At 39.9% G+C, this 26,748-nt stretch overlaps 1 protein-coding gene across 1 annotated transcript in view; it reads right to left on the bottom strand.

Moving 5' to 3' along the window:
• The window catches only part of LOC149234076 (uncharacterized), a 138,583-nt gene that overhangs the window by 78,433 nt on the left and 33,402 nt on the right, over positions 1-26,748 (bottom strand). The window contains exon 2 of the mRNA XM_089461102.1: positions 13,677-13,824. Coding sequence (XP_089317228.1) covers positions 13,677-13,824 — 148 coding nt within the window. The remainder of the gene's footprint in view (positions 1-13,676; positions 13,825-26,748) is intronic.

The raw sequence follows: 26,748 nt of genomic DNA, 5'->3' as shown, positions 1-26,748 counted from the left end.
TTTCAGCCTCAAAATGAAAAATCATTTCAACAAAATGATAAGACAAATAAAAACAAAGGGAAGAAGACTAATAGACATTGCAATTTTTGTAATCGAGATGGCCACTTAGAATCCAAATGCTTTAAGAAGATGGAAGCCTTGGAAGCAACAATGAAGAAGCATAACATCCATTTGGAGCAATCTTCAACTTCAACTTCATCTTTAGGAATGGCACTTTCTGCATGTGGTTGTCAAGCATCTCGGTCTGGCTATGCACTAAATGTATCTTATTCTTCTCATTCTCATGAGTGGCTCATTGATTCTGGAGCTTCTTATCACATGGCCAAAAACAAAGCCATGTTTTCTTCTTTAAATGATTGTAACACCAAAAATATATATGTTGGTGATGATAGATCTCTTAGTGTTGTAGGGACTGGAACTGTTCATCTAGACAATGGTCAGTTTAATGATGTATTATGTGTTCCAACCTTATCCTGCAACCTTCTATCTGTATATCAGATAATGCATTCAGTGAAGGTAAAATCGTTGAATTTTCACCTCACGATGTTGTAATTAAGGACCTAAGAGATCCTAGACAGATTTTAGCTACTGGCATTGCTGATGATTCTACAAGGTTGTATAAGTTTCACAACTTTGGGTCATCAAATCTTCCCTCAGTATTTGTTGCTCATAATGATGAAGTGAGCAAACTTTGGCATGAGCGATTTGGTCACTTAAACTATCGCTCTCTTCAGAATCTATGTAAAGAAAATATGGTGACAGGTCTTCCAATGGTATCTTGCAGAGATGGTGTTTGTTCCGGATGTGTACTCGGAAAACATCATCGGGACAGTTTTGAAAAACGTGCCTCTTGGCACGCCTCAGCCCCTTTACAGCTTGTGCATAGTGATTTATGTGGTCCACTTCCAGTTGCTTCATTCTCTGGCTACAAGTATTTCTTAACTTTCATTGATGATTTCTCCAGACGCACTTGGGTATACCTCTTAAAACTCAAGAGTGAAGTATTTAACATGTTCTTGGCCTTTAAGGCCTTTGTTGAAAAACAATCTGGACATCAAATTCTTGAGCTAAGATCTGATAATGGCGGAGAATATGTTAAAAACACATTCATCAACTTTTGCACTGAGAATGGAATTCAAATGCAACATATTGTTCCATACACTCCACAACAAAATGGTGTAGCTGAAAGGAAGAATCGCACCTTAAAGAAAATGGCTAATTGTATGCTTCAATCTAAAGAACTTAGTCTTAATTATTGGGCAGAAGCAATTAACTGTGCAAATTACATAATAAATCGCACTCCTAAGGTTTTAAAGAATATCACTCCAGAAGAAGCATGGAGCTCAAACAAACCAGATGTAAGTCACTTTCGTGTTTTTGGAAGTGAAGGATGGGCCCATATTCCAGATGAGAAACATAAAGCTTTAGAACCAAAGAGTGAAAAATGTATTTTTGTTGGATATTCTGAAGATGTCAAAGGATATAGACTTATTCCACTTAAGTCCAAAAATGTTATCATTAGAAGAGATGTAAAGTTTGCTGAAAATATATCGGCCTGCGAGCCTAGTTCGGCGGATGTGCCACCTCTCCCTATCTCTTCTACTTTTGAAAAATATTTCTTCTTCAGATGATGAAAGCGAGGATGAAAATCCTCCCCCACCTTCTCAGGATCCTCCTTCAGCTCCTCAGCTTCCAAAATGGGTCCGTGCTACTCGGGATGCAGTAGGTGATCTTGCCGGTGATCCTACAGATCAGCGACGTACACGTTCTCAGTTCGAGAGAGCCTCTTCTTTACTGGCTCAAGCTTCAGTGAATTATGATCCTGACACCTTTGCAGAAGCTTCAGGCCATCCAGATTGGGAAGCAGCTATGAATGAAGAATATCATTCATTATTGGCAAATGATACATGGGATCTTGTTCCTCTACCAAAGGGACGAAAACTTGTTAGATGCAAATGGGTTTACAGAACCAAGTATGGACCAGATGGGAAAGTTGACAAACATAAAGCTCGTCTTGTTGCTAAGGGTTTTTCACAAGTTGAAGGCATTGACTATACCGAAACCTTCTCCCCTGTTGCCAAAATGAACTCTATCCGCCTTGTTCATTCCCTTGTTGCTTCTTTCAAATGGGAAGTCCATCAGATGGATGTTAAATCCGCCTTCTTGCATGGGGACTTGCATGAAATCTATATGGAACAACCTATTGGCTTTATACAAACAGACTCCAGCCTTGTATGTCGGCTTAAGAAATCCCTTTATGGTCTCAAGCAAGCTCCTCGAGCTTGGTATGCCAAAATGGATAACTTTCTTTTAGAATCTGGCTTCTCTAGGTGTCATTCTGACAATACTGTCTACACCAAGAAAGTGGGCAAGTCTATTATCATTCTTGTTCTTTATGTTGATGATCTTATCTTGACTGGTAGTGATCCCAACCTTATAAACCATGTGAAGTCTAGCCTTAAAAGGAAGTTTGAAATGACAGACTTAGGACACTTACATTATTTTCTCGGTCTTCAAGTCTTGCAATCCAAGGAAGGTATTTCCCTTTCTCAGTCCAAGTATGCCTGTGATATTCTACGCCATTTTCACATGGAAGATTGTAAGCCAGCCCCTTCTCCCTTTCAGTCTGGAGTCAAACTTTCAGTCACTTGTACTTCTCTTGAAGTTGATGCTACCTTATACTATCAACTTGTAAGAAAACTTTTGTATCTAACCCATACTCGTCCTGACCTTTCCTTTGTTGTTGGCCTTGTTGCTCGGTTTATGAAAAACCCACGTGAAAGTCATTGGAAAGCAGCTAAAAGAATACTTCGTTATGTTCGAGGTACAATTCAGTTTGGGATTCATTACAGTGCCGAAGCATCTCCTCTATTGGTTGGTTTCACTGATTCCGATTGGGCTGGTGACCCTGATGATCGGAAGTCTACTGCAGGTTATGTGTTCACTCTTGGTTCAGGACCTATTACATGGGCTTGCAAGAAACAAGGTGCCATTTCTCTTTCTTCAGCAGAAGCAGAATATCATGGTGTCGTAGAAGCTAGTAAGGAAGCCTTGTGGCTTTGTCAGATCCTGTCAGAGTTTGGCTTTCAGCAACAGCATCCGACTACACTTTGGTGTGATAATCAAAGTGCCATTCAGCTATGCAAAGATCCAGTCCAACATCAGCGCAGCAAACACATTGAACTGCACATGCACTTCATCAGAAAGCTCATTCACGACCATGTTCTTGAAGTGCAATATTGTTCAACAGATGATCAAGTTGCAGACATCTTTACAAAGGCTCTCACATAGGCGAAGTTCACTAAACTTCGATTTATGGTTGGAGTTCAGGAAGTTGTCACTAAGGGGGGATAAGCTCTAGTGCCTCCTTCCTTCTCCTATTGTGTCATATTTGTAAATCCTTCAATCCTATCCCAAGTTGTTCTTAAGGGGGGATGTTAGGATATTCCGACACATAGGAAATAGTTAAGTACAACTTGGTCTAGTATAGAGTTAGGTATAGAGTTAGGTAAAGTGTGTTTCTTTACCTTGTACATTTTGTAACTTACAATCCGACGGTCACGATATGTAGTGATCCGACGGTTCATTCTCTCCTCGGTATTACCGACACTTGATCCATGGCTTAACACCCGATTGGTCCATGATTTCTATTTAAAGCGCATGGAGGGTCATTTGTAGGGTAATCCGTCTATGAGAGAAGCATATGTAAATTTTCATTCTTTTATTAATAAATTGCCTGAAGTGGCCGCGTTGGCTCAGGCCGTGGACTGTTTCCCTCTTTGATGGTTTTAACCACGTCAAAATACTGGTGTATTGATCTGTGATCTGTTTGTGAGCGGTGTCCTTTGGTGTTCTGTCTGAGGAACTTACCCTGTAAATTCCTACAGTTTAGACTTAGGGACTCCATTAAAAATATTAATTATTTTAATATCTCCTGATCTGTTTAGAATCTGCCCAAACCCTTTCTGGGTATTGGAGATCTCATGTGCCCCAACCTCTCCACCAAATTTCGTGGCTAGAGCACATCCGATGCTACCCCAAATCAACACTCCCTCTTAACGAGGACTGTGCTCTAGCAATACTCCTCACTGAGTATTACTCTGATCATCCGGCATCGGTACCTGTGCTGATGCTAGGCCTTCCTGCCCAACATCCTCTACACTATTGCATCTTGTACTGTTGCCCATGGTTCTGCCACTGCCACTACTGCATTTGTACGACAAATCCCTCTGCATCCGTGCTACTACTGGTCCTTTCTCCCAGTACTGCATCCGCACTGCAGCTCCTCTCATCATGTTGCATCGTGCTGCCCACTGTTGCACTGCAACTCAGTTACTTAGAAGTAAGTAACTGATCTCCCAATCTGACCGCCCTGTTTGGCTAGAGACACCCACTAATGTGAAGCTCCCTCTGTCGCTGACAAGTGCTCCCTCTCTGACCTCTGCGCTGCTGCAACATCTCCCTGCATCTCGCACCGTTGCACACCTCTGTGTGCCATCCTGCATTGGTGCAACACTCCTGTTCCTCTCACACTGTTGCAGCCTGCTAGCCTCACGTTGTCTCGGGACTCCTGCACTGTAGCTCTCTCTGCCGCTCCATCTGCATCGTCTATACCCACATCAGAGAGTCCTACTACTCCTCGTCAAGGCTCCCATAGCAAGGTCTAATCCAAGAGGCTGGGTACCTTGAGGATCCTGCCCCTCATCGCCCGTAGTCCGCCTGACTACAGCTCGATGTCTCCCCACTTCTGCTCAAGTGGTGCGTGTGCACTCATGGCACAATCATCTTCTGTCAAAACTTCCTTCTCTTCCCTTGCTAGCGCTGCCTTAGTCTCAAAAGACTCTCCCTTACTCTTCTTCCTCGGACACTGGGTCACATAATGACCCAGCTCCCCATAGTGAAAGCACTTGATCTTGGAGAGATCTTTCTTCTTCTGCTTTTCCTGCTTTCCCTCAGATGTTAGGGCCACATCTTCCTCCTCCTGCTTGACTTTGATCCCCTTACTGCTGCTACCCGTCTTCAACTGTCGTTTGATCTCTTCCTAGCGAAGAGCTGCCCACATCTCGTCCCAAGGTGGAAGTGTCCCTCTACCCAGTATACTCTGGACAAATACTTCCCAATCTTCTGAGACAACATTCAGGGTTGTCCTCACCATCAGCTCCTGATCCGATGTCACCTCTATAGAAGTCAACTGATCTCGGATCTCATTCAGTGCTCCGAGGAAGGTGTCAATTGGTTCTCCCTTCTTCATCTGATACAACCTCAACTAATTCTCAAGCAGCATTCTTCTCTGCACAGAAATATGCTGGTACAACTTCTTGAGAGCCTCCCACATCTCAAATATCGTTTCCTTCTCGATTATGTGTGGTACAACATGATCCTTGACCCCATCCAGGATAATTCTCTTGGCCCTCGCCATCGCTTCCTTGTACTTGTCATTATCATTGGGGTCGACTGGGATAGCTATTACCTTCAAGGCGAAGTTCTTGACACGATTCTTGTCAAGTACGGATAAGATTTTGGCCTTCCAAACTACAAAGTTCAATGCTCCGTCCAGTCTATGCTGGTCTCTTACTCCATGTAGTGCCATGATGCTCCTCTACTTCCCTCCTGGAAGTTCTCTATTCGACTCCTCTGAGTCTCTACTTCCCGTCTAGAAGTTCTCCTCTGGACTCCCTCTGAGTCCTGATTTCCCTCCTGGAAATCCTTCTGTCGCTGTCGAGATGCCCCCTACTCTGATCGTCTTGTGCAACCGCACCATTGATTTGGGTTCCTTGGCTAGAAACCCTCGGTAGCAACTCCTCTGGCCTTGCTCTATCAGGAATTGTTCTGACTACAGTGTCTCACCAGCTCCACTCTGCAATATTCCCGCAGCCTTCTAAACCCCAGCAACCTGAAGGTGAGAGCTCCTAGACTCTGTGCAATCCCGGCACCAGCAACCCGGCCTCCTCAACTAACTACGTCAGCCCTCCCAGCTACTGCGTGGCTCTGCGTGAGGCCTCTTTTGCCTTCCTTAGCCTTTGCGCTGCCTCTTCTCGGCTCACCTTTGATGACGCAGGCATTGCGTCACCCTTCCTCGTTGCTGCCCTGCTAGAAACAGCTTCTGTCACCTTGGGACAGCGGTTTTCTGCTGCTATTGCTCCGCCCGGCTGATGTCCTTTAGTCCTCCTATGATTTGCAATCACGCTCTGATACCATGTTGAAGTTTCTAAGTTTACTTAGTTAGAAACCCTCCATGCACTTTATCTGATTTATTCCTACCTACTTGTTATTTTACTTAACAACTTATTTACAATGTAAATACTAAAAATAAACACTAGTGCATGCTCAACATATTACAGATCAGCAACTAAAAGAAACAGAAACAAACATGCCATATGAAACCATTATTTTTGGACTAATGTCCCTGAAAAAACCCAACGTGGGAAAACCGGTGCAGCTATCTGAGGGTTTTCTTATTAAGTAATATCAGAGTACAATCTGGGTGTCGAAACTGGCCTACCCAACAGAGAATTTCCTGGCAGTAATACCTCTCAATCTCTGACAAATCTCCTGGCTGAAACCCCGAATAATCCTTCTGGTAGCTACTTAGCACAAATCTGCCCCAGAAACCCCAGCGTCAGCCTCTCTCTAGACTGCATCAGCCCCTCTTTGTCCCACGCTGGCCCTGCATCACCCTGGATGGGTCTACGTCGGCCTTGGAATGCCCTGCGTCAGCCCTCTAACCCTCTGCGTCAGCAATGTTGGCCTCTCTGATGCTCTGCACAGCTCTCGGTTGCCTCTGCGTGAGCCCTGGCTGGCTCTGCATCACTCTCCTTGGCTACTGCACTGCTCTCCCGGCACTATCTCTACCTCTCTGTCTCTCTGTACTCAAATGCCCCTCAGTTGCATCTCCCGATCACTAATTCTATCTCTCTTAGCAAACCCTGCTCTAGAGAATAGAATGATTGATCGCTCTGGTGCGCTCTCCAAGTGACCCTCAAGCCTCTCTTATACTTTTCTTGTTGACATATCAACGGCTGAGATTAAGTCCCTAATCAACGGCTAAGATTAGATCTGGCTTGATCCATATCTTTTGGACCATTCTAACACAGATTCATATTAATACACATTAATAATTTATTTTCCATAAGTTTAGACTTAGAGACTCCATTAAAAATATTAATTATTTTAATATCTCTTGATCTGTTTAGAATTTGCACAAACCCTTTCTGGGTATTGGAGATCTCATGTGCCCCAACCTCTTCACCAAATTTCGTGGCTAGAGCACATCTGATGCTACCCCAAATCAACACAGTGAGTGAAAAAACCTAGAAAATTATTCACTAGAAAATTATTCACCACTAAAAAGTGGGAATAATTAACCAAGTAAAAAAAAACAATCCAAGTTGTACTCGCTTGTTGATCAAGTCCCAACACTGTAGGCCTGTCACATGGCTTTATTCATCATGCTAGTAACATTTATACAATATCCCTGTAGGGCTGCAGAATCTGAGGACTGAATGGAGAAAGACAAAAAAAAGTGGCTTAGAAGCCCTGATGAAATCTGGAACTCTGTAGGTGCAGGGATGCTCTAACATATCCTTGGGCATGGAGTCTTCAAAAAAAAATCAGGTGCAACTTTAGCGGTCAACAATAAAGCTTTTGTGCTTACTAGAAGGAATCTTTCCTTGAAAGAATCCTTCAAAGATGAACTTCAAAAGGATGTCGATTTTAATGAAAATGTGTAATTACATTTATTAGGAAACTCACTAACATGAAAAAGCATAAAAGACAGTAAGAAACCTTCCCTCAAATAATAGGTTGAAACAAATAAGAGGAGGTTGGGACAAAATTGATATCCTACAGTAGTGGATTGCAACGTGAGTGTTAGCACCTCGAAGAAGAAAAGTATTCTTTAAGATAGTGGATTCTGTAAAAGAATTAGAGGGACCTTCTATTAGGTGTGTAATAAAATTTCTGACAAAGAATAGGTGTGTCATAAAGTTTAAATAGGGAATTGACCAATAAAGCTTTTGTGCTTACTAGAAGGAATCTTTCCTTGAAAGAATCCTTCAAAGATGAACTTCAAAAGGATATCGATTTTAATGAAAATATGTAATTACATATATTAGGTAACTCACTAACATGAACAAGCATAAAAGACAGTAAGGAACCTTCCCTCAAATAATAGGTTGAAACAAATAAGAGGAGGTTGGGACAAAAATGATATCCGTTATGAATATAATACATGACAAGTAAAATAAATAAAATTAATGTAAATATTAAATAATCAAATATTGGTTATGTTAAATAGTCATTAAGTTAAGTGAAAACACGAAAGGACACCTGCTTAGGTATATATAGGTGGGTCCTCACATTCATCACTTATACTTTATATATATATATCTAAAATTATTATTACAAATACCTTTTTGTGTATTTTTACATTCAAGTCTACAAGCTATCAATTTTTATGCTTCAGTGGTATCAAAGCCATGGCACACAATATAATCATGCGGGTCTTTGAATGTTGTTCGCCGCACAATATGCCATTACGTTCACATCCTAAATGCATTGAGCAGTTTAGTAAAATTCAAGAAGCGTTTCAGCGTTTAGAAAAATCATTTACAAAAGTTAAAGCATGTCAAAAGGAAATCGATAATAAGGAAGGAAATAGTGACAGTGAACAAATAAACCTAGGCGAAGCAGGAGAAGCAGATTTTGAACAAAATAATGATAATGAGGATGAAGAGGAGGTCAATGAGGACTATCTTGACAAACATGAAGATGAAAATGATCTCAACAACGATTGTGATGAGAAGGATAGTCAAAGTGGGTATATGAAAACTAGAGAAGAAGACCACTCAAAATCCGAATCCAATTGGGAATATGAAAAAAAGAAGTAGCTTATCTTGTTTCTCATTCGGATCAAAATGAGCTTACAGAGTCCCCCGAAATCCCATGGACCTCCAATGGAAAAACGTTGGCTGTCATACAACAACAACAAAATTCTGATTCTAAACTTGTCCCACATGCAATTCAAACGCAAGATCTAGATATTGAAGGTATTGATGGGAGGTCTGTTAAGGGTAGAATCTGTAAGCTGCAATGCATTGTAGATAATTTGGATTTGATTGAAGACTCAAGCACCTGCAACCCAATTGCTAGATCATTGGATTTTTCTAAGATTATTTCCAAAAACAAAGCAGATCCTAAGAGTCCGATCAATTGGGACAATGTTAAGATTCATATTGTTGAGGTTTTTAAAAGGGAAAAATGCCCTAATTTGAGTTGTGTTGTGTCTCAACGTGTTTTGCTTAGGAGTTCCATTTCAGAAAAGGCAGGGAATGAAGATGAAGATATGGATAGAATTGGAGATGAAATTCTTGATAGGCTTCAGCAAGAAAATGGTGAATGCTAGAAGGAAAAACCTGCATGGCAGCTGGTTTTAGGGTTTTTATCAAGTAAGAAATGCATGGCTTTGGTTATTGTTTTTGATAGTAGCCATCGTTGTCTTCCATTATCTGTTGTTCTGGAGCCCTTTACTGTCCATGTAGGCATGCTTTATATTTTGGATTCAACTACAGACCTTAGAATTACTAGAACTTCTCCATTCAAAGAAGCTATTGGGGATTTTTCTCAAGAAAATCCTAATCATGTTGAAGATTCCAATTCTCGTGTACAAGAAAAATCTTTCACAGTGGACCATCTTGATCATCAATCAAGTTCATTGGATCAGCATATACATCAGCAACCACAGAGGGAAGAATCTTAAAGCTTTCCATGTTCATTCTGAGCTTGATGGTCATGATATCAGAGTCCAACAAGCCACAATGAATGATCTTGGTATGCAAGGACCCCCGATGCATGTATATCCATCTACTGATGTCAGGAAGGTTAGTCCTATCATTTCAAAAGAATTTCCTCATCTCAACATCATCAATGACTTGCTTGATGATGAACATTATCAAGGCAAAGCCCTTAGAGCAACGCTCCAGCATCCATGTGGCCAGCATTTAAATCAACACATTCCTTTTCCTGGGCTTGAAAGGAGAAATTCAAGTCATATTACAGCCCGTCCAACTAGGCGTGTTATTGGTATAATTAAGCGGAATTGGCATTCGTACTGTGGGTCTCTAGAACCAATGCCTATGCCTGCAGGTGGTGGTGGAATTTTCAACATTGTATTTGTATCTACTGATCGCAGATTCCAGGGTTATTGAAGCTAGAAAGCTATGTTGGGTGACCCTAGATTTTATTCTGACAGAAAACTCTCTGGAGAAAGCGATCAACTTTTATGTTTTTTTAAAAGAAATTTAGAACCTTATGTCAATGGAATAAGTGTATAACCCTGCAACGAACACCTCAGAAAGGCTAGCACTGAAAGATCCTCATTGTGGTCGAATTTCAATCTTCTCCGCGGAACTGATATTCCCAATCTTCGTTGTTGCATGGCGTTTGCTACATGTTCTTCTATTGGACGTATCTACTTTGCCAGCGAGCATGACGAGCATGGCAACCATTTGGCCAACCACCACTGTGGAGAACACGCTCAGCATTTTCCGCTGCATACAGATGTTGTCCACCACCGTGGAGAACATGCTCTGCAAAAACCGTGGCAGTGAACGAAGAGTAGTTGACCACTGTGTCGGGTATCGGCCAATCCGTGGAGAACAAAGCCTGTCTCGAATCTGTAAAAAGGTCAACGAGGCAGGGTGACTGTTGAATGACGTCGATTGGGTGAGTACGGGGTTTATAAAAAATTGATATATAAATTATATAATTACATATTAATTATAACTTATATATTATAACTTTATTTTATATATATATATATATATATATATATGTAGTTTATAAATAAATAAAAATCCAAGGGAATATTACTAATGAGCTACACGACGAGAGGATGGCCAGATTATATACATTGACATCGAGACGACAGACACTAAGTGAAGAAAGAATTAAAGTTTTGCGGACAAATCTTCTAAAGGAAGGGGCTATGTTATGAATATAATTCATAACAAGTAAAATAAATAAAATTAATGTAAATATTAAATAATCAAATATTGGTTATGTTAAATAGTCATTAAGTTAAGTGAAAAGGCATGTCTAAAAGACATGCCCAGTCACGAAAGGACACCTGCTTAGGTATATATAGGCGGGTCCTCATTGTAACATTCATCACTTCTACTTTTTATATATATATTAAATTATTATTACAAATACCTTTTGTGTATTTTTACATTCAAGTCTACAAGCTATCAGTTTTTATGCTTCAATATCCTACAGCAGTGGATTGCAATGTGTGAGTGTTAGAGCATGGAAGAAGTAAAGTATTCTTTAAGATAGTGGATTCTGTAAAAGAATTGGAGGGACCTATTAGGTGTGTAATAATATTTCTGACAAAGAAATTGAAGCAAAGTTGAAGGTAGCTAAGATCTCCTTGTGACAGTTTCATGGTCTCACAAGTTTCCATGAAAAGCTGAGAGACACCAAATGGCTCACTAGCTTTGTCATTAACATAAGCATAATTCTACCATTAGGGAACAACATGTTGATTTAAATAGCATTGAAAGTGAAATATTTTCACTCAGGGTAAAAGAAGAAATAACTGTGGGCCATCTCTATGACTACACCAAAGTGTTGGTGAACCAAGCCTTGGAGACAATCTCCAAGATATCTTGAATACGCGGTAGCTGGGACAGTTAGGTCCAATAGAATGCATGTACCACAACTGGAAGCGACTATTTAAACAACTTTCTGAAGGGTTCAAAGATGATGGGAACTTGCCACCTTTTAATTATGTAAGTAATAACCATCTGTCACATCCACTATTTTGTTTCGTCTAGCTGTGTCTTTACAATCGGTAAATATGTGTTTACACAGTAAATATCAGGGACTGACTAGTTCTTCTCCTCGCTTGTCTCCCAGATTTCCCTAATATTCCAGGTCCACCAGTGCCCCATCCTAGCTCCCACAAGCAAACACTTTGAATTTTCATTTAAGCGTTAGTCATAGGAATTTTGTTGAGGCCTTTAAGCCCTATTGTCCCTGACAGTGTTAAACAATTCATCTTGGGAACACACTGTTTAAGTTTGCTTCACCAAGAACTATTCAAGTCTCCTTTAGCTTTTAGGGTTCTATCTTGGTCATTGACAGATTGGAATTTTGAGTAGATGATTCTTTTCAAACTCATTTGATTAAAAATACAATAATATTTTAAACTTCATTGGATGATTTATGCCATCCTTTTTGTTTTCCCCTCTTGCAAAGTCATGGTAATTTCTTGTTGCTTATATTACGTTAAAGGAGGCAACAAATTTGTGTCCTGAGTAACTCTACTTATCATAGAATCTTGCTACTGTTTCTTATATTTTGTCAACGATTGAAACTGCCTAGTCCTCTCTCAAGCAGCACTATGGGTAAAGAAATATCTGAATGACTTAAGAATCACACATTTCTTTGAAGGCAAAGATCCTAAGGGGTTTCACTATAGAGCACTCACCCGTCCCATCCATAAAATTTGCTAAAGAAAATATGCATTTTGACCAAGAGGAGTACCAACTTTATAAAAATGGAGGAAGGCATTCTTGATTTCTCCCAGGAACCCCCACAATGCTGATCCTTTTACCCAACAGAAAAAATAGATCAACACTCTTGAAGGGTATTTTTAAAATGCCTTGTCGATGTCACCACCCTTCTATTATGGTTGCTCCATCATGCTTGTTGACAAAATATTTCAACCATTGGGGGTTAAAATGCAGCTCAAGACTGGGTAGATTGTATATAGCAAATAATGCACTGTATGTGTGTTAACCAATACATCTGCCCATATCCAAATAGATTTTTTGGTCACCCACATTTCCTCTGTGTACCAACCATTGAATTACATCAGAAAAGGGTGGTATCTTCGTTCATGTTGTTAAATTATGAAGGTAGGCTCTTTGAACCATGTAATTCATCATTGTTTCATCAAGCATGTCTTCCTTAAAAGATTGATGAGTCTTTTCACCCAGAGATTCATTAATCCAGCGTACCTTTCTTTGAACATCTGGATTTGGCTAAAAAAGAAAAATCAATTCCTAAAGTTTCCACTGGACCAGCAAACCCCTTATAATTTTTTATGATCTCATTATTGTATGTTTTTGACCATTTCCATATATCAACTCTTCCCTTGTAATAAAGATAGACTTCAACATAAATTCCTGTTACTCTGAAATATATACTGGTTCTTCCTCCATTTTCCCCTAGGTAACAGGGGCGATAAGGGATTCATAAGGAAACCCTAATGACTCATGAGCAAACCCTAGAAATTTTCATAAGCTTCCCTCACAGTAGCAACACAACCGATTTACTTATCTCCTCAAAGTAGACTCTGATTATTGACTACAAATATCATATGGATGTGTAAACAGTATGGTGTACAGTACAAAGCTACAGGATAATAACAATTAACTTCTGTGGCTGAAATCTTTGAGGAATATTACCTGAAACCCAGGGATTTCATGGCCAGCTTACTGCACCTTAGAAAATATATTGCAGTTTGAACATGGAGTATTACATGAGAAAGATGCGGAAGTAAAGTTTCTAAAAGGTACCATAAGCTCAAGACACTCAAAAAACTACCCTATCTAAAGGAACCACAAGAAAAGCATTATATAACACTCTTGAGTCTTAACCTACATACTTACTATTGATGGAGACATTCATTCATCTTCTTTGCCTGTTCTCTACAGCTCCATACTACAGAGAATGTTCTTCCTTGTGCACATTCAGAAAACAATGCAACATAGTGATCACACTCCTTGAGAGCTCTTGCCTTCATTTTGCTGCGAAGGGCTGACAAACATTTTCAAGTTAGACTCGAAACACACACACACTTTACATGTCCCCCAACATATAATCTCATAAACTTTATTTTGGGTTACGATTTTAGAATTTATTTTCTTCTTTCATTTTCTGTATTAGCAATACAATATATCATACAACAATGACAAAGAAGACATAAAATGTCTCAAAAGAAAAAATATGGAAGTAATAAAAGATTCTGAAATTGTGGACAATTAAGAGATCTCACAAAAGCATGTTTTTAAAAAATTGTAGCCTAGATGTCCATTTTATATTTCTTTACTGTCAGTTGAAATTCAACTGCCTTTAGAAAGCAACAATCCAATGCTAACATGCCAACAAAGAAGTAGCTAACTGGCTGCCGTAGTTGCTGAGTGGCTATTAAAGATCTCTGAACTGAAATCAAATGTTTCCTCCTTTGCCAGGCTAACCTTAATCTCTCAAACTTCCATTTTCACATTTTTATATACCTATAAGGGTGTGTGGCACTGCGGACACACACAGCTAACATATGGCCCTTATTTAGGCTTACACTGTATAGGGTTGCGAGTATTGATACCAAACAATTCTCAGACGATATGATCATATTTAGCATATAACAATGAATTAGGGATAATGAGGAGCCAGATTTCACATAAGATGAATGGTCAGCCCTTTGTGGAAAGTGGAAACCATAACTTTGAAGAATTGCAATATTCCACAGGTAACATTTCAGACAACTCGGGACTTATCCATACTGCAGTATCACTAGTGTTATTCAGTCTGCACAACATTCAGTTTGCAAGTTGAACCAAGGATGTGAGACTCAGACTCAGGAAAAACTACTCAAGCTTGGGACACAACAAAACTCAGCGACTCAGTGAATGTCAGTTCAAGACATCAAAACTTAGCAAATAGAAAACTTTGAAAAAAAAACTTCCAAATACAGGAAATTTTGAGTTTTGCCAAGCTTCAAGGCAAGTTTGGCCCCTAGTATTTGCACAAAAAGACTCAGCAAGCCTCACAAGTCCCCACTGAGTCTCACAACAGTTACTTTTATAGCTTCTGATAAAGTGTACATGACGTATTTGATTATTGAATTATGGAAAGTAAATGTGTTGGATCAAAACCTAAGAACACTCCTGAATAGTTACAAAAATCCAGAGGGAATAATAAGCAGACTTGATTTCACCACCTTTGTGGGGAAATTTTAAATATAAGAACTTAGAAACTGCAGGAGACATTGAGGTCTAAAGGCTTTGCTGCATCTGGCATGTTCCTATCTCAATTTCCACATAATCACAGCAAACACCCACTCTGCTGGGAGCGTGTAATTGTTTAAGAACAGGGTCATTTAACACCTTCATCTGAAGCAATGGTTGATGCTAAATTTGTTAATTATAAAGATGAAGCGCTGTAAAACATACAAATAAAGCGCTGCTCTTTGAGATTGATCCTACTCCTTAATTTTACCAAACAAGTGAAAATGGAACTTTATTATGATTGCTTCATGTGAAAAACTCTGTTCCATCATGTGCAAAAAATTACAACTCAACTCAGATTAATTAGCTGAGATCAGTGCCAGTCCCTTGTATTATGAGCAGACTTCACTTTGAAAATAAAGAAGATATATCTAGATGTCTATCCAAATCTCTAAGTGGAGGACTACAGAGGAATGCAATTGAAATGATGGAGAAGGTGCTTTAGTGGGGCAGATCAGCAACCTGATTGGTGTAGTGAAGTGGTGAAAAGGAAATTAGCCCTATTACCAATCAGCTAATGAAGCTTTCTGAAAATTAAAACTTATGTTAAAGGATTTTTTATGTTTTGTAGGGCACTGGGTGCTCTGTACAGTTATGTAATTCTGTCCTTTTCAATTTTTAGGGTTAACTATTTTGTTGAGATCACTGTAAGCTAGCCTCCATTTTGGTAGAATGGAACATGACTTTGAACATTATTGTTAGTGAATAGTCACATCTTGCTCTATGTATATGCAAGGATTTATACAGAAACATGCTTGCTTGTCACATAGTAGGAGACATATCACATAATCTATAAATATGTTTATCTTGGACATGGTTTTGTCTTTGTGGTAGATAGTTGACGATTCTAGTGCAAAACTAGAATGTGCTGAAGAAGTGAAAAACCAAATACCCAGACAAGCAGAAAGTGCGCAACATTAGAATGTGCTTAAGGAGGGAAAAAAACAAAAACAGGAAGAAGCAGAAAGTGCACAGGAGGATAATGCACAACTTATGAGAAGTGCACGACTGCAGAAATAACTTGCAGTGAACTTTGGGTAGATGACTACTACAATGTGCAGAAAGGAACTGCAAAACTTTGAAGAAACCATTGAGAAAAAAGAATGATGAAAAGCTATGCAAACAGATATTGATTCCATTCAAAAAATCAGATATGGGATTTGGTAGACCTACCAGAAGACAAGAATTGATAGGCTGCAGATGGGTGTACAAGATAAGTACAAATTAAATAGCACACAACACAAATCCAAGGCAAGGTTAGTAGCTAAGGGCTACACATAGAAAGAAGGTATTGAGTATGAATCAAGGTCGTGAGAATCAGACTTGGAGAAACCTCGGCCAACTAGGGACTCCCCGGACTCCCCAAATTCCGCAGCTCATTTCAACTCAGTTCAAGACTGAATGAAGCTTGGCAAATAGAAAAAGATGAAAAAAAAAATCCAAATACTGGAAATTTAGAGTTTTGTTAGGTGAGATTCATTGAGTTCCATTTTCAGGTGAGTTTAGCCCCAAGTACTTATTTCCGAAGAGACTCAGCAAGACACACGAGCCCTGCCAAGTTTCACGATACTGATAAAGGAAATAATAGGCTGATGTGATATAGGCTTCATGAGCAGTAAAATGCAGTTTCAAACCTAGAGTAAACAGCAACAACAACATTTCTATGTAATGTCCATATTTATTATGCCATATGTTATCCCTCATATTGCATGAGAGGGAAATATATGATTTTCATAACATGACAGATTTTCAGGAGTAACTTACAGGGATGATGATGGACTAGAGATACACAACTTTCGTTTTTACTTGGGGATGGTACATCTTGGTTGGGCATATCTATGGTTGTGGGTCCTTTTATTCATCTTGGTAATGGTGGTTTGTATGGTGGCTCATCTTGATGCATGGTTTTCTTTTCATGGTTATACTTGATGCTTAGATGGTAATGGTGATATTTTCCTCAGTGCTATTTCTGCATATTGCATGCTTTATTTGATGGATCAGCTCACATGATGATCATGCTAGTTCCTTGCTTCATGTTCCTGGCATGTTTTTATGGAGGCATGGTCAGCATTGACATGATGAGATGTGGCTCTTGTAGAGGAGCACCCTAGTACTTTACATGTCTATTCTACTCTTATGATGATGTTGGCCACAATAGGCAACTATTTTCCTAGAGCACCTTCGTGCCTTGTTTTGGAGCACCCTATGGTTTTGGTGAGAGTATCATGAGATGAGTTTTGTGACACAAAACCCAAGTAATTAAGATGTCTATTGTGTTCTTACAGTGATATTAGATGTAATAGACAGCCATTTTTGTAGAGCACAGACCTTCTTGTGTTCTTACAGTGATAGTGGATGTAATAGACAACCATTTTTGTAGAGCACAAACCTTCTTGCACTTCATGCATACTAATTGGTGTTTTGATGGAGCAACCTAGGGTTCCAAGCTGGCATTCACATGGTTCATGGCATCATACCTCTTGGTGAGGGCACCCTGAGATTTTGTGTCTATCATGGTCTTGTGATGATATTTGATAGAATATACACTTGACCTTGGTGAGTGCTCAACTCTATCATGGGTTTTCAAGGCTTGGCATAACAATCAACTGATTTTCAGTGTTTGGATGAGGACAATTGACATAGCATCTATTGATGAGGGTACCCTAGGGTTTCAGGTGCCTATTGAGGTCTTATGGTGGTAATTGATGGGATGTACATTCAATCTTGGGGAGCACTCTATTCATCATGGTAGCACGGATGAACTACATTGCTAGATCGCTTGGCTTCTTAGTTGTATGTTGAGGTTAGATTACACTTTATGATGACTATACAGTGTACACCTAATTCTCGTCGAGCACTCCCTACCTTGCACACATGTGAAGGAATGTTTCATGGATTGAGGCTATTTACTATTGGATAGTAATTGTTGCACACATACGGAGGTTGTTGTGGCCATTGATGACTTGGCCCTTGGTTTATGTTGTCTATTCTATGTTATTCAACCTCTAATCTTGAGATCCACTTCATCTATCTTGATATATGGATAATTACTTCACTATGGAGCCACATGTGCCACTTGAAGGGTTTATTTTCACATTCATTGAGGTTGTTTATAGTATTTATGGTCCAATTCATTTAAGTGCTCCATGTATTAATGGATCTATTACACTTTATTCGTGATCATGATGAAGGCATTCACTTGAAGAGGTCATGTTGCACATGTTCCTCTACTATTGGTTGAGGGCGTTGTTACCCACCACCTATGGGTAGTATGCACAGGAGAATTTTTTTCTCCTAGTGGTCCTCAGTCAATAGCCAACAGCCCCTTGCAACCCCCAGATAGCTCAATGTGCCATTTTCTCCACCACCTGAGCCAACCATGTGGTCCCTCACCCATCCGTTATAAATGTATGTTTGAAGGTGCGCCTCCCAACCCCAAAGGTATTGCTTTTCATTGGTATAGTTGAGCAATTTACCTTACTTGTCATCGCACTTTTGCACATAAATTGGTGAGGGGATTCGGTGGAAAGAGTGGGTTAGGCTTGTATTCTTGTCTCCACTGCTTGATTTCGTGGTTAACCTAGTATCCTAGTCCCGTGGGGTCTCCTTTGCTGACCATTTGGCTTTTGGGCTGGCACTACATGGGAAATCCCGATTTTGCTTGTGTCGTCCCGCTTCCTGATACCACCTACATCACTACCGGTCCACTCATTTTAGCCCCATTCATCTATTTTCCCATTCGGGTCCACATAGGGTTAGCCTCCCCTTCCCCTTGTCCACACCTTGGGCCGGGCCTATAACGATGCCTCGAAGGTTGATGCAGCTAAAAGGAAAAGAAAAAGCATAATTTTGCCACTCTCAATAGGAAATGTACCACAAAAATGCAAAAGATGGTCAGGACATACAAATTTAGCATGTGGGCAAAAGCCAAACATGAGCTCTACCCCTTATCCATGGCCATCACCCTGGTTCCTATGGGCCTTAGATGAGACCAGTGTTTTTAAAACTAGCCTAACTAACCGGTTACCGATCTAACCGGCTGATCAGCAAGGCCACCGATTGGAACCGGCTGAAAAACCCGATCAGGAAAGCGATGTGGCGAAGTTTTGGCCCTAACCGATCCTAACCGGCCAGTTTAGGACGGAACCAATCGGTTTGTAGTCAAATCGGCCGGTTACCTGCCATGCCAGCCTCCACCATTTGTATTGTTGGTTTGTTTGTGGGGATCCTATCTCTGACATGATTCGCTTGGAAATGAATTGTAAGAGGATGACCAGCATTCTCTCTCATCACTTGAACCATATATGCATGAGATTTCAGATCGAAGGAAGAAAAGTGTGACGAAGGCCTTGTTGTAGCACTCCATGTTTCTATTGAATAGTATGCATGTCATCATGTCTCAAATGAAGCATTGTGATGATGAGATACACTTGCATGAAGGCAAGGGTTTGGTAAGTCATATTCCCTTCCAAGTTTCTGAATTTAGTAATGATTCTTTTGATGATTTGGAGAGGGTATATTTTGTAGAACCCTGAAGATGAAAACCTTTTAGGTGTTATCATTCCCTCATGTCATGAAGAGCATGACAGCCAAGAGGATGAGGATTTTGACACTTTTTTTATTGTAAGGCATATATGGCATTTGTATTACTGGTTTGTTTGTGGAGATCCTATCTTTGACATGGATATTGAGAGTTTAATAGAGAAATGTCTAATTGGCATACTCAATTACTCCAATTCCAATTAGCATCAAAGACCATCTCATGAAGCACAGAGAAAGCATTGTAGGGTCTATCTTTGATGATCTCAAAGAGCCAAACATGGTGGAGGCAGGTGAACCATTTTTCATTATTAATGAACAACCATATCTTTTCATTGTGGTGATTCAGTGCAAGATAAAGGGTTTTTTTATGGCAATAAAATTGCAAACCAAACAAATTGTTTATTTGAGTCATTGCTTATGTATTTTACTATTTTGTCGATGATATGTATTGCACTCGGTGCCATTTTAATATATTCACCTTTACATGGTATATAAATGAGCAAACTTTGCATATTTTGTCTCTATTGGCTTGGAATCGTGGTTTTAAATCTTAAAAATAGTTTTGTTTCATTAAAAGTTAATTATTTAATGTATTTTTCTAAAACCGGTTCGTTTAGACCTAACCAGTCCAAGTTCGACCGGTTCCGGTCAGTAAACCGGTTCATTAGGTGGACCGGTCCAGTCACTAGTTCCAGTTTTAAAAACATTGGATGAGACCCTCTCTTTCATTAAGGAACCCATGATTGTCCCAACCCCCCTGGTGCACGATGAACCACCCCACCTTAAGGGGGTATCCACTACTACATATTACACATCATGCTCTCATCCCCTAGAGCCCTGAGCAGTTATGATGAAAAATCAGTAGAAGGCAAAAGGCATATGAAAAAGGGTGGAAAAACAAAGGTCGAGACCACAATTTTCTCCCTCCTACACTCATTTACACAGGTGTGGGCTTCCCTTATTATAGCTACCCTTGCACCTTGACATGTGGTCTGGATGATTCCCCTAATCCCCACTCCATTCCATTATTATATCATTTTCCACCTACCACTTAAAAGATGTACCATGGACATGCCAACCCCTTTAGAGGTTGAAACCACCTAATAGGGTCCTTAGTTAACCCCCTATTGAGCTTGGAGACACTTGTACATGCCAAAGCCCACTATGGAAGGGCATGCCACCATGAAGTGCCCCATTGATCCCATGACTTATAAGCTTTATTATTTGATTATTCCAATGACTAGTTGTATTGGAGGGCAAGGGGACGCTTTGGATCTTATGCAGGATTGCAGATGGTCTCCATTTGGGGCTTGGTTTCCCTATACGAAGTCCTAGTCCTCCACAGGGTCACATTGGAAACATCATCTAATGTATCATGTGTAAAGGGGTGAATGTTCCTAGAGATTGTTTCTATTGAACATATCTTGATAAGTCATCTATTATTGCACATTGAAGTATAAACTCTTCTAGCAGTTGCTCTCATGCCCTTATTGCCATGCGAAGTTGTCTAGGAGGCTCCTTGATTGGGTGAAGTTATTCTAAAACACAAATTTCATCTTGACTCCATATTCCCCAAAGGATTAGGCATTGATCCTCCATTGGTGATCACTCAAAAGCATATTCTTCTCACCTTTCTCTCTTTCTTTCTAGGCCTAGCCTCCATAGGTGACCTAGGGCATCAATTTTCTCACAATTCACCCATCCAAAAAGTTCGATCTCTTGCCCTCTACTGCATTGTTGTGTCTTCTAGAGGCCCTCCAAATTTGAAGCAATTCCGACGGTGGGATCTTGAGATATTTCAAGCCCTAGCTTCGAGATCGATTCTTGCCCTTGGTTTCCCTTGGCTAGTGACCTCATTGGGATCATTGCATCAAAATTACTAAAAATTTCCCCTTTGATCCCCTCAATTAGGTCAAGCACACCCCTGACTGGTCAACTCCACCCCCTTGACCTAATTTTGGGTCCACTTGGTCCCGTGTGGTCCCACAACTTATTGAAGCTAATTTCACAAAGACCACTTGGAAACCAAGTTTCCACAAGGATTTCTAGGACTAGGTATCTCCTTTACAAGTCTTATCTACAAACCCTAGCCCTTGAAATCCCCTTGGCCCTTCCTAGAGAGCCTTACACCTTGCTTCTCAAGCAAGCAAACCATACAATTGAGTCTCTCTTGTGAATAGGCCTTAGGAATCACTCCTTATCCTTTATTGACCCATTCATCTAGTGATTCCCTTTATACTGCGTCTCCTCCCATCGGTGAAAATCCGTAAAGAGCAGGGAGCCTTCGCTGAGGTGAAAGTGACCTATTGCTCCATTGTTGCCCTTGACCTAGTAGTTGCCCTTTTAGGATCCCCTCCTAGGATCCCTGCTAGTTTGAGAGGTAACAGTTTGGAGTTGTTGTCGGGGACACGAGACGTGTGTCTTGCTCCTCACACGACATTACTGACATATCATTTTGGCAACTCCATTGGAAGAAAGAAGCCCTAATTCTTTCGCAGAATGCAAGAGCCACAAAGGAGTAACTTTGCTACATTGGAAAGGGTTAGGGTAATACAATTTCTTCTCTATTCTCCCTTTCCCTTTAGTGTTGCTTACCTTCAAGATGAAAACTTATGCACTTGATATCAATCATTGGATTTGTAAATTGTTGATATTTCTAGTAGACAACAGACTAGAACAATTTTTCTTTCAACGATAACCACTTCCAATGATTTATTAGCATCAATTACATATACATAAGAAAAACTTCAACCATTAATCACAGTAGAGCAGTAGAAATAACCATGAGACAATGAGACAAGAGGCATAGAAAAGGCACAAAAAAGAGGCAAAACCCACAAGGGGAAAACCGAGAAATCTTTCCTTATGAGAGAGAGTCCATATTCATCAATCCATCCAAAAACAAGAACATCAAAATAAAAACTAACTACTACAAGAGAGACCAGACCTCCCACGAGTGCCAAGCCACATCCTTCTCCATCCTTATGTTTTTCATCCTTTTCTTCCTTCTAATTTCACTAGAACAGAGATCAAACTTAAGATGATTAGATGTGAAAATGAGAGGGAGAGCTCTCATATTTATACTCTTCAAAGGGAGTTGAATAGATGCCTCCAAGGGGCCAGACCGACTTGACACTTGTGGGGTCATGAATATAAAATCAAATTTTCCTTTTCCTTTAACGATGAAAATACCGCCCACAGCTACTAAATTTCCAACACTCCCTCTTAGCCAAGGAGGCATTTTTCATTCTCTCTCAAGATCAATATCCCAACGAATCCATAGGTATCTCAGCAACAACCCAAGGGAGAGATCAGGTATACAAGTCTCTCTCTCTCAAGATCAATTTGCCCAACCAATCTAGAGGTCTCTCAGCAACTACCCAAGAGAGAGATCAAATGTACGAGTCTCATCATAAAGAAAGATACATAACATCAAATACATCCCATCAATCAATATCATTCATGATGCCAAACTCTCCAACCATATGCAATGGTTACACAGGGTCCATCTCCCCGACCATAAACAAGGTCTCTCAATCCACGACCTAAGGGAGGAATCCCTATCTCGATATCAATCTCCCTGACTATATAGTCTCATGGTCCACGACCCAAGGGAAAGAACTTCATCCTTCCCGACCAAACCATTGGCTTCTCAGTCAATGACCCAAGGAAGGGAACTCAAGATCAATCTCCCTGACCAATCCACTGGTCTCTCAACAACTTCCCGAGGGAAAGATCACAAAATTAGTGTCCCCAACCAAACTCATTGGTCTCTCTGTCATCATGACTTAAGGGATCACTTCATGCCTTAGAACGAAGCTCCCCGACCAGACTCATTGGCCTCTCACTCAACTGACATAAGGGAGAGACAATATTCTCGACCATAATCTATGGTCCCTCAACTACAGCCCAAGGAAGATTCATGATGTTATGCAATCAATGCTCCCTCTCCAAGAGGGATTCTCAATCATTCCAAGCTTCTCATAGAAGCAAACACTAGCAACCTGCTCAACAGCAGAAAAGTATACCATGGTCGAATCCAACAGGGAACAATAGGATTGAACAACCAGATATTGATTCAGCTTTAGTCGTAGCTTCTCGCAGAAGCAATTTTGAACAGATAGTTCAATGAGCCAATCAGAGAGAATCAACCAAGTCAGTAAGAGAGTCTTGCAGCTTCTTCAAATTTTCATCATGGAGATGTCCATGGACTCGCAATCCATTATGCCAAATTGCAGCAAGGAGTTAACCAAGCTCACGCCTTTATGAAAATAATTCCCTCTTATATTGGACACAGAAGTCCTCAACCCTTGTCAGAAACATATAATCAATACATAACAGAAAATTTATGGGCTCATCTTCAACAGATTCGGATCAGCGTTGCTCTTTAAAACTTCTTGCCATGCTTCAATCAAGTTGATCTTGTCTGCTCCCTCTGAGTCCAGAGCTTCATTCAATATGAGTCTTCTTGTCACAAGCTTTGTTCTTCCAATCTTTTCGTTTATTGCAACAGCCTTGACATGCTTCATCATGTATCTGCAAACCTCACTTAGATGCCAAGGAAGAACAAACACAACCAAGAAAGATATACGAGGACAAGAAGAATAACAACAATAGTAATAATTTAAAGAAAGATACAAGATACTTGTCTTTTGAGAACATGTCAGCGCCCTCTTAATCTTATACTTCTTGCATTCAACTTGCAAATCAACCTCATCCTCAAGATGTCATTTCTTCCAGGAGCTAGGGTTGCCTCTTTGAAGTGGAAGCAATCAATTCATAAGTAATATGCTTTCTTCTCCAACCCTTGATAAGGCTATCAATTGTTTAACTAGGGTTTTGACTCCAAACCCTAATAATTAAAATTTAGTCTAGGGTTTACAAACCCACTCATCCTTATATTCTTTTCCAACTTCAACACTCTCAATTCCAATATCAGGATTATGAGTGATCATTTCTAGGGTTTTGTCCATAAACCCTAGGGCAATCCTATTCAAACCCTTACTAGGGTTTTTACAAGTCCAAAACATTCAATCTTCCAAATCCTAGATTTTGCAATCTCATCAAATCTCAAATCCTCAATAATACTCTGATCAGAGTTCAGGCTTTCAAGGGGAGCTTCAACCTCTTATTATTTCTGCCTTGCTTAGCAAATGGTGTAACCTTGACATCCTCGCATTTATTTCCAATGCCCAAAGCTACATACTTGCAAAGATCTTCAGATCAAGAAACTCTCTTATCACAACAACAACATCTGATCTTGCAATAAATTCCATCATACAGGTCTAAGGTTTATACTCAAACATTCACGCAAGCTCTTAGTTATTTAGGACATTATCAAGAGAGGCATTGGTCTTCAAGGCAGGTGACATCTTTAGACTTAGCAGACCTTCGTAAAAAAAATCCAACCCTTATTCAATACTTGAGATTCCAAAACAATGTCTTGACACTAATTTTTGCACTTGCAAAATTGCAACTTGTTCATCTCTTAATGGTTCTTAACTAGGATACTGAGCCACCCACCACTATTTGATTGCTCTACATGTCAGTGCCTTTCATAATTTGATTTCAAGCATTTCAACATATTTATGCCATCAGAGTTTAATACAACTTTTGTTCTTTTCATAAAGACAATAGCTTAGATATTGGCACTCTGGGGACTGCTCTGGCTCACCAAGAAGAGGTTGTTGGACCACATTCATATATATGGAGATTCAAAGTCTCTCATTGATGGCATACTGGGGCACTCTAATTTTGCACCCCCAAACCTATGTTGTTGGTTGGATCATATCAAATCTCTAAAACTGTCATTCTATATTTTAACTTTCCAACACATCTACGGGGAATCAAATATGGTGGCAGATGCTCTATCAAAAGAAGGTCTTAATGTTGTTGTTGGAGTCTTTAGATACAGGTACATTGAGGATGACATAACCAAAAACGAGGGCATGATTCCTCTCCCATAGGGTATAGTTTGGTCATGTTATGGTGAATATAGATGTTTGTTATGGTTTATTCAATATAATGTAATGTTTTGAAGGTACTACATATACTGGGCAACAGAGACATATGGTCTACTTGGGACATTATGATTAGATATGGATGGATATTTCCATTATGTAGTGGTTTATTTTGAACAATATCTAATATATGTATTGGATACTATATTATAATATATTCCAGTGTTTTTTGCATTTTGAAAAAGAAAAAAAGAAAAATAGCTTATGACGGAAAGAATTAGGTCGGCTTCTTTGCAGTGTAATTTGTGCTTCCTTTATGTATAGAAGAGAGTTTCCTACAAACAATATCATGGTCACACCGTAGATCTGAATCCTTCACGGACTTGTGCCACAGAGATGAGCTCAGATTGAAATCATAATAGAGATGACAACCTTCATAAGTCATCCAGGTTTGATCATTCCATGAAGGGCTTGAATTTGTCACAGAAATCGCATATGTGATGCCATAGAACTCGTATATGCGATAAAGATAATCAGACTTCCATTTATAAAGAGCAATAGATCTTTGCTTATCCATAGGGGCCATGAGATGACATACCACAGGGAATCTGGATCAATTGCATACCTTGATTGGGCTCAAACTTTCGATCATACCTCAATGTAATATGCTTCATAGACTTCGCATTGTTTACAGGGCTCTTGGTGCCTCAAATCCGCATTGTTCACAAGGCTATTGGAGCCTCAAATCCGCACTTACTAGAGCCTCAATACGCATTGTTCACAAGGTTATTGGAGCCTCGATCCACATTGTTCACAAGGTTATTGGAGGCTCAAATCTACATTGTTCACAAGGTTATTGGATCCTCAGATCTACATTGTTCACAAGGCTTAGATCCGCAGTGTTTTCCACAGAGAATAAGTGCCCCTGGACTCGCATCATTCCATAGAGATTTATGATTTAGACCTCGCATTATTTCACAAGAATTTGTGCCTTAGAGCTCGCAAATTTCCACAGAGATAGGTTCCTTAGGTCCACAAATCTCCATAGGAGATAAGATGGCTTAAACTTTTACGCATATTACAGATAGAGCCACAAACTTTCGCATTCCACAAATCCGCAAGGTATGTTGCCTCAGACCCGCAATGAAACATGTCACTATGTCTTCTACTCA

This window comes from Pinus tabuliformis, chromosome 8 (assembly GCF_031772625.1).
Source record: "Pinus tabuliformis cultivar Carrire ecotype Pingquan chromosome 8, CPIR1, whole genome shotgun sequence".
NCBI lineage: Eukaryota > Viridiplantae > Streptophyta > Pinopsida > Pinales > Pinaceae > Pinus > Pinus tabuliformis.
This window is presented reverse-complemented; position numbering and strand designations above follow the sequence as displayed.